The sequence below is a fragment of the Salvelinus sp. IW2-2015 genome, unplaced genomic scaffold (genome assembly GCF_002910315.2).
Source record: "Salvelinus sp. IW2-2015 unplaced genomic scaffold, ASM291031v2 Un_scaffold1128, whole genome shotgun sequence".
Lineage (NCBI taxonomy): Eukaryota > Metazoa > Chordata > Actinopteri > Salmoniformes > Salmonidae > Salvelinus > Salvelinus sp. IW2-2015.
The window spans coordinates 114784-124144 of NW_019942742.1; the positions used below are offsets into that span (position 1 = coordinate 114784).

The window sequence follows — 9361 nt, forward strand, 5'->3', positions numbered from 1 at the left end:
CTTCTCAGACATGAAGCAGCCCAGTGCGCCTTCTCAGACATGAAGCAGCCCAGTGCGCCTTCTCAGACATGAAGCAGCCCAGTGCGCCTTCTCAGTTTAAGAGTATGGTCCAAAATATCAACAGTGAGTTGAGTTGTGTAAACGTATTTACTACCCACACTGGTGCCTCTGGGCCCAGCCACAATAGATGGAGAGGAGGAGGGGTAGTGTAGTGACAGAATGGTTACTGGGGAAGAAAAAAAATTATTTCCTGCTTTTCATTTTTGCACAACTTCCTGCAACAATATAGACCGAAGAGTCAGAAGGCTTGTGTCTTTGTTAGCGAATAACAAGCAGATATGCACACGCAGTTACTAACTCAAACTGGCCTTCTAAAATCTTGAAACGTAGTAAAGAAACATTGAAATAGTAAAATGAGGTAATAGCTGGATTTGTACTGTAGCCTGATTGTTTTCCTAAATTAAGAGAACAATGTAAACGAAAAAACACTCTGGATTCTGTCCAAGAAAAAGGATGTTTGACAAAGAAAAGCAGAAATGACTCCCATTCTTTCAATACAACTGAAGAGTTTAAAAGGTGAGCTCATGTTGTCACTGAACAGCTCAGCGACGCACACCAGATACAGTTTAACATTAAAAGGTCAAACACCTGCAGACCACACACAATAATCCAATATTTAGATATACGCCCTAAAAGGGAAGAGAGAGGGATTTACTAAAGTTAGCTAAGTAGCGTGTTCTCTGGTCTTCGCCATCCTCACACACACACACACACACGCAGGTGTGCACATACAAGTATAATGCAGAATGCACACCAACACAGAGATATACACTGACACGGTTCTTGACACAGCTCTTCAGCCAGCATGTTTGAAGATCAGAGGCTGTCTCATGTTTTATCACCTCTGTCACTTTCTCCTCAGTGAGTTGACAAGCTGTGTCCAGCCTGACTGACACTGGGACAAACAACACATTACACCCACCCAATCCAAGGACTCAACACATGGGCCTACCATAGCGATCGTCACCTAGTGGGCTACGTCAGTAGCATAGAGCAATGGATCAATGATCTCCTGATCCATGCCTAACAAAGCTCCATCCTCCAGATGCTCATCGAACTCAACAACATGAGCTAAAACAAAGACAAAGACAACAGACAGCATGCGAATGTGACGAAAATAAAGAAAACTAAAAATGTAGTCAAAGAGAGGAAAAGGTACAAGTATGTAGAGGATGAGATTCCTGCAGTGAGCGAAAGCCTTCCTCTGCCTGCTTGCTCTGGCATAGCAGACTTATTACACAAGTCACTTATCCAGTTAGGACAGACAAAGCGCACTCGCTTTAGGCTACATACTCTGCAGCTGTATGCATATATCCGACTCAGCCTCATAGCCATGTCATCTCTAACACTGCTCTTTTTAATCCACTGTGGAATGTCTACTAATAATATCCATCCCCCTGCAACCCCCCAAATCTGAACAACTCAACAGGTAGAGGTCAAGGGTTTTGTTACAGTGTCCTAAAACTAGGTGTGTTCACCATCAGCCAATCAGTGGCCTCGGTCTGGTGGGATGAGCATCAGGTGGGGGCAGTGGTGCATGCTGGGAAGGGTTATTTCTGCTTGAGGTGTCTCCAGGTAGGGTCGATCTAATGACCTCTGTGTTAGAGCTGAGATGATCAACCGAAAATGACACAGACCACCTTTCGTGGACATTTTGCTGACATCGTTCATCACATTGAATTACCCATTCTTGCCATGGGTACTCACTGGCTATGATGTTACTACATCACCTCCACCAGGTTACTACAGTCAGCGCGATGTAACACGTCAGTGTTTAACTCTACGAGACAAAGTAGCATATTCTTTATGTTGAAGATTTAAATCAATTTCCCATTCAAAATCGTTTCTGTCATTGTAACGTGTAAATTACATTTCCGAATAGTAGACTGCAAGGGAGACAATGAATTTGCTTGCGGACGTGTAAAAGAACATATATTCCATATCTGTAATGTACTTTAAACTATACCTTGGTTCAATCCGGAGACAGTAACCCGTTAACCCCGAATTATCTCCAAAATAAAACAACAACTTGCTACCGGGTCACAGTTTCCAAACCGCGAGTCATGCAGTTTGTTACAATGTCACTCATTGCAACACTTCAGAGTATCAGCAGGTGGCTAACTAACTACTTCCTCATGTGTTCACAAACCAAGGTTTGACATTAGCCTTGCAGATTTCGGAGTTGAATAATGTTATAACTGGTTGCAAATTAAATATAAATCACAAGCAGGTCCGCTAGACAGAGTTACAAGTGATATAATGACAAGCCACTTGTTCTACCAAAAAGTAGCTGTTGATGAGTCCACACTTGTTCAGCATGTTGCCATCAGAGCTCATAAATAACATTGAACAGGAGTGCATAAGCTAGCTAACTCACAATCAGTGAAATATGAATACGTACAAATTTCTTTTTCCCGTCTCCATCTTCATTATTTTTCTTTTCTTTTTTGTCCTTCTTGCTTTTGGGAGCAGCAGCAGAGGCAGAATTCCCCGCATTAGGATCCATTGTGATTTAGACAATTTCCTCAAAGGGAGAACAAAAATAAACTCACGAACACACCCGGTGATAACCGTATTTTTACACAAAAACAAACTGACGCCTCGCTACCAAGTTATGAAAAGTTGTCCTTTCCAACGAAAAAAAGTCTGGGTAGCCCCTGATGCCTGTATGTACTCGCCTAATGTTACTGCTTTTGGACTAGTTACTATTAGCGAGTGGCTAGCTAGCTGCTAGCCAATAACCCGAACCCCCGCCTGTGATGGAAAAAGGAGGGAAATTTAAAGTACCCCCAAACAGCCGGAGAAAAATGTATAGGAGCCACTCTTGACGACTCTTTGTTGTTGCACCAAACACAACTTTACCATTACTTTTAGTTAGTTAATGTTGCACAGTTGTCGTCCCAAAGAAAGAGGTTGCCCGTAATCCTTGCAAATATTGAGTGCCTCCCTGTCAGTAGTGGCTAACGTTAGATATCTTAAAACTCGGTGAACATAGACGGCTCTTCCTACTAATACAAATTGTTTCTATACAACACGGTAGTCGTGTGGGTTTCCCATATTCGTGTCCATTACTGCAACAAGTTAACTTTCCCGAGTGACAACGTTCAAAMACATCCCCAGTAGTCTTCTTCCTGTCCTGACAAATTAGAACGGGTGGGGGAGGAGCCATGCGCACTAGAACTACACCTGAGAGATTTGACAGAGATACAGTAGATTAGGTATTCCCAAACTGGGGTACGCGAAATGGCTTCGGGGGTACGCCAAATAAAAATGTGATTCACKTTTTTTTTTAAATAAAAATTCAAACAGTACATTTATATTTTCCAACGGGGTATATATTTGGGTAGGTTTTTTTTCTCGTCTCAGTAGCCTCATTTCACTGCCATTAAATACAATTAAACCATCTTGTGTTCAGCAAAATAACAGCACAAAGTCAAGTACAGGTAGYCTAGTCAAATAATTAACATCCAATCACATTAACCGTTACTCTCTCGCAGGAAACCTTCACTCTTGCGCAGACATTTAGAAACGAAACATGACAATTTGAAAATAAGCCACAGGAGTTTTTTGAGCGAGAATAAAGACGACTTTCGTGTAGTAAGACATGTATAAAAGCGACAGATACCATTAATAAGAAGGGGCTAGAAGCGWCTTATATGGTGAGCTACCAAGTGGCTAGGACAGGCAAGCCCCATAMTATTGTGGAGGACTTAATTATTCCTGCTGCCGCAGATATGGCTGGGACAATGCTGGGGGAAAAGGCCCAAAAAACTATACAGACAATATCTTCATCAAACAACACTGTTTCACAACACATCAGTGACATGGCAGGAGATATTTTGAAACAATTACTGCTTTGCATACAAGCCAGCGAATTATATGCKTTACAGCTGGATGAGTCAACAGATGTGGCGGGCCTGGCACAGCTCCTTGTATATGTACATTATGTTTATGGTGGGTCAATTAAGGAAGACATCCTCTTCTGCAAACCACTGGAAACCAGGACAACATGAGAGGATATTTTTTTAAGTTCTGGACAGCTTTGTGACTTCAAATGGACTTTGGTGGTCAAGATGTGTTGGTATCTGCACTGATGGCGCAAAAGCCATGACAGAGTGCAAGCAGTTGCTCCCGACGCCACTTGGGTACACTGCAGCATCCACCAAGAGGCTCTTACTGCCAAGGGAATACCTGACAGCTTGAAAGACGTTTTGGACACTGCAGTGAAAATGGTTAACTTTATTAAAGCAAGGACTCATGTATTTTCTGTATTATCCAATGATATGGGCAGCGACCATGTAACGCTTTTACAACAAACAGAAGTGCACTGGTTATCAAGGGGCAAAGTATTGACACGTTTGTTTTATTGAGAGATGAGCTTAAAGTTTTCTTTACTGACCATCATTTTCACTTGTCTGACCGCTTGCATGATGACGAATTTCTCACACGACTCGCCTATCTGGGTGATGTTTTTTATCACCTGAATGATCTGAATCTAGGATTACAGGGACTCTCCGCAACTATATTCAATGTGCGGGACAAAATTGAGGCTATGATTAAGAAGTTGGAACTCTTTCTGTCTGCATTAAAAAAGGACAACACAAAGGTCTTTCCATCATTGTATGATTTTTTGTGTGCAAATGAACTCAAGCTTACGGACAATATCAAATGTGATATAGCGAAGCACCTGAGTGAGTTGGGTGTGTAATTAGGTACTTTCCCGAAACGGATGACACAAACAACTGGATTCATTATCCCTTTCATGCCCTGCCTCCAGTCCACTTACCGATATCTGAACAAGAGAGCCTCATCGAAATTGCAACAAGCGGTTCTGTGAAAATTTAATTTAATGAAAAGCCACTGCCAGGTTCCTGGATTGGGCTGCGCTCAGAGTGTCCTGCTTTGGCAAATCTCGCTGTTAAGACACTGATGCCTTTTGCAACCACGTACCTATGTGAGAGTGGATTCTCGTCCCTCACTAGCATGAAAACTAATTACAGGCACAGACTGTGTGTGGAAAATGATTTAAGACTCTCTCCAGTACAACCCAACATTGCAGAGTTATGTGAATCCTTTCAAGCACATCCTTCTCATTAACCTGTGGTGAGTTATTCACAATTTTTGATGAGCAAATAAGGTTTTATATGTAAGATGGCTAAATAAAGAGCAAAATGATTGATTATTATTAAATTATTATTTGTGCCCTTGTCCTATAAGAGCTCTTTGTCACTTCCCACGAGCCCGGTTGTGACAAAAATTCACACTCATTCTTATGTTTAATAAATGCATCATATAGTGTGTGTGTGGCAGGCTTACAATTATGGCAAAAAAACAACATTTCAGAGTGGCTGAGCCTGGTGCTAGAGGGAATTTACAAATTCTTGTAAATTTGATGAATGTGAAAAAAAATCACATGTGAAGTATAAAGATGCAAAACAAATGTATCAAATCATACTGAATATAAATAGAAAAGTTGAAGGCTTAATTTAAATTGATTGAAATGTAGCTTTGAATAAAGTAGCCTATAATTTCCGAATCCCCCCCGCTATATTTTTGGTGACATATTTTAGTCGTTCCAGCTCAGCTCCAGCAAKATTCACTATGACAAAATACCGTTAGAATGTGTTTGGGGTGTGGTGCATAGTCGATATTTTTAACGATCCCAACATATGGAGTTGAGAAAGATATTTTACTCAGCCTATGTCTTAAAAACACAAACAGACACCACAATAGAACGAATCCACCTCTGCAGTTCACTGTGATATGGAAATACTATGTTTCCTCATTAGATTAAATTTGTTTTACGATTTCATAATTATTTATAATTTTCCTTGGAGTTCAAGGTAAAACTAATGACCGTCTTAGGCTACCACCTAGTGGTTAAAACACAAACAGCAGGCTCGTTTTCTGTCAACGGTTGGCCTGAGTTATCTTCGGGTCATTCAAGTGTCAAGAAAGTTTCACCCCTGTCTAAAACAAATCAAATGATCATGATTCTGAGCACAACAAGTCTCAATGACTCAGCAGTAAACTCGACTAGAAGTATGGGAAGTGGTGGAAAAAGTACCCAACTGTCATACTTGAGTAAAAGTAAAGATACCTAAATAGAAAATGACTCAAGAAAAAGTGAAAGTCACCAAGTAAAATACTACTTGAGTAAAAGTTTTAAAGTATTTGGTTTTAAAAATACTTAAGTATCAAAAGTAAATGTCATTGCAAAAATGTACTTTAGCATCAAAAGTAAAAGTATAAATAATTTCAAATTCCTTATATTAAGCAAACCAGTTGGCACAATTGTTCGTGTTTTTTTATTTGCGGATAGCCATGGGCACACTCCAACCCTCAGACATCATTCAGAAACAAAGCATTTGTGTTTAGTGAGTCCGCCAGATCAGAGGTAGTAGAGATGACCAGGGATGTTCTCTTGATAAGTGCTTGAATTTGACCATTTTCTGTCCTGCTAAGCATTCATACTTTAGGATGTAGTGAAGTAAAAGTTGTCAAAAATATAAATAGTAAAATAAAGTACAGATACCACAAAACACCACTTAAGTGGTACTTTAAAGTATTTTTACTTAAGTACTTTACATCACTGAGTATGGTGCTACGTTAGAGTATAGGCAGCATTAGCTGTGGTCTATCATTCAACAATATGTCTTTATCTTTCCTTCAGAATGTGCCGACTCCGTCGACCCAAATCCAGGAAGGGCAGGCCTCCAAATGATGCGTTGTCGACTTTTATTTTCACTTCAAAACTCACAGCAATTTCCATGAAATAATAATCCTACCCATGTGCTCAAATCCATGAAAATGTCTTTATCTAGGCTGGCTGAGGAATTCGTTCAAGGTAAACCTGCACACACACACACACACACACACACACACACACACACACAGACAGAACTGTCTCGGCATCTAGTGGATATGGAGACATGTATCTCATTCTCCATCAAAGGTATTCTGGAACAACATATTGAGTGGAGTCGGCGTAGACAGCGAGGCCTCTGGATAAAAGGATAGTCAATTTGTCTTGGGCGATGTATATCAGCGTAAACCATTTGTTCTGCGAGCAATTACACTAGTAAATTGTGAGTGTCGGCTTGATTAAAAAATAAATGAAAGCGCGTAATATACAGGGATTGCATTCATGAAACCTATTGTCTTGGATATTCATCTATCAATCCGTGTCACCCCATCATCATCATCATCACCCTACGATTTTCATATAGCCATATTGAACTAGATGGACAAATATAATATATTTAATCATAGTTTTACACAATACAAATAATGAAACTTTAAGCTCAGAATTACACAATAGATATACATAAGAGCGCATTACAGTGCTGTAATATAAAATGTTTTATGTTCAAAAACAAACAAAAAACATACACCATTATATAGACCTACACGTAATGACATTTAGCCCAGTTTGGAAAAGGGAGCGTAATAGGTCTCTATGTCATTGTGCCAAATGAACACGTAACGGTTACGCACAGCGTCTGGACTATGCATAGTCAATATAACACATCCCTCCATGAACACATTCATAACACACGTTACCTAATCCTACAGACATTACCAGCTGAGTTGGTATCGGGTTCTACTTGTAGGAGGTCCGGGCCTCTCTGAGAGACCGATCGTAGGGCATGGAGGCGAAGAAAGAGTTCCTCAGCTGACAGTTGATGAAGAAAACGATGAGCAGCACGAGCAGAAACAGCAACAGACATATTATCAAGTAGGTGGCCAGGTCCGGTTTGTTCAGCTCCCCGTCCTCCCGCATCCCGCCCCTGCTGCCCGTGGGCCTGAGCAGCGCCGCCATGTTCACCGATCCGTGAGATGCGTTAACGGACACGGTCTCGTGCGTCTGGAGGGCCATCCCTAGGTCGAAGTCTAGTGCGTTGGTGGAATTCAGCAGGATTTGTCTCAACATGACCTCTCGCGTCACCGGCCGTCCACCCGGTCAACGTTCAACTGGGAAGGGAATAAAATAGCAGTTTCTAATCCCAGATCAAGCTATATAATGATCAATCATGCGAATGTATTTAAACAGTTCACAAACGACCATAAGAACACAAGTGGGCTACATACCCCTGTGGAAAATAACGACGCACATGGAAAGACATGGAGTGTGTCAACACGGCAAAGGAACTGAGTGTCTCTATCCATAATAGCCTATCTCATATGAATCCGTTACTTACTCAAATCAAATCAAATACTTACTTTGGTGTGTTCCGCGTAGAGTCCCCGCAGGTGAGATGGAGATCCAGGGAAACAGAGCCCGCATTCCTCAGGCTTTGTTTGCTCTGTCCACTCTCTCCCAGGGAGGACGCGCTCTATAGAGGCGGTGTTGTTTTGACACTAAATCCGCCGCGCTAACAGACCATATGCCGCCTGTCCTTAAGCCGCAGAACTGAATTTCGCATATCCATGTATGTCTAAGTCACTCAAAATCACCATAGGTTGTCTAGTCTCGTTACCGGTGATGTAGGACTAAACCGCCATGCAGGAGCTTCTCCGGCYGTAGCGACGAGATTATGAGGACGGAATTCCTCTGATATCATTAACAATTTGAATCCTCTGATTTCTTCWATGAGAGTTATTACCGTAAACACCAGAGTAGCCTATCTGGAAGTGACAATCGCCCGCTATGCAAATTGATTGGCTACTTGGTATAATTGGTAAAGTTTATAAGGTTGATCCAAGTGGCTCCTTAGCGCGCTGTAATGTCTTGGTTGGAACGCGGGCAGAGAAAGGGTAGGCAAGGGGCACACCGGTTCACTCCCGGTTCCTTCTCGCGCGCCACTCACGTTCTTATATCCAGGAAAGGTCGATACATCTCGGTTTTGAGTGCCTTCAACTCAAAACGATCCCCTGACGGGAATATCGACCCAGACCCGAAGAGAATGGTGGGAGAGAGATAGAAAATGTATAGAATACATAAATATTCTTCACCAGCTCCCGATGGAGCTCTTTCTCTCTCTCTCCATTTCGCATACAGATTCCTCCCTGCTTCGGTTTGTGTGTTGTGGGGAGAGGACAGATTGATTACCGAGAGGGGAGACAGGGAGCGCGCCGGATGGGCTCCCTGTGCGCGCAGGGTTGGTGAGGAGATGTCATTGGACAGGAATGTGTTAAAGTCACGCGTGTCATGTGACGCCTTGTCTCCCTCACCCTCTCGTTTTTCTCCCAACAGGTCCTTCTTCATTTGAGAAAAAGTGAGTGAAACAATTGTTAGGGCAGTGTGGAATCTCTCAGGGTAATTAAAACACATTTCTGTCCCTAAGCCTGTCTGTTCTGG

The 9361-nt window shown here is 41.9% G+C and overlaps 2 protein-coding genes across 2 annotated transcripts in view; both read right to left on the reverse strand.

The window, feature by feature from the left end:
- Nucleotides 1–3207, reverse strand: part of LOC112069830 (protein diaphanous homolog 1-like) — a 75983-nt gene extending 72776 nt beyond the window's left edge. Inside the window, exon 1 of the mRNA XM_070438711.1 lies at nt 2462–3207. Within this exon, the coding sequence (XP_070294812.1) occupies nt 2462–2566 (105 nt within the window). The 5' untranslated portion in view covers nt 2567–3207. The remainder of the gene's footprint in view (nt 1–2461) is intronic.
- Nucleotides 3208–7300: 4093 nt separating this feature from the next.
- LOC139024169 (small integral membrane protein 32-like) lies at nt 7301–8536 on the reverse strand. The gene is made up of 2 exons (XM_070438713.1): nt 8284–8536; nt 7301–8034 (listed from the first exon to the last, which is right to left on the reverse strand). Exon 2 carries the CDS (start codon nt 7991–7993, stop codon nt 7664–7666), a length of 330 nt encoding a protein of 109 aa, XP_070294814.1. The 5' UTR covers nt 7994–8034; nt 8284–8536; the 3' UTR covers nt 7301–7663.
- Between the last annotated feature and the right edge of the window lie 825 nt (nt 8537–9361).

Bases quoted from the DNA above. Each gene is read 5' to 3' on its own strand.
- LOC139024169 (XM_070438713.1), bottom strand. From the start codon at position 7,993: ATGTTGAGACAAATCCTGCTGAATTCCACCAACGCACTAGACTTCGAC.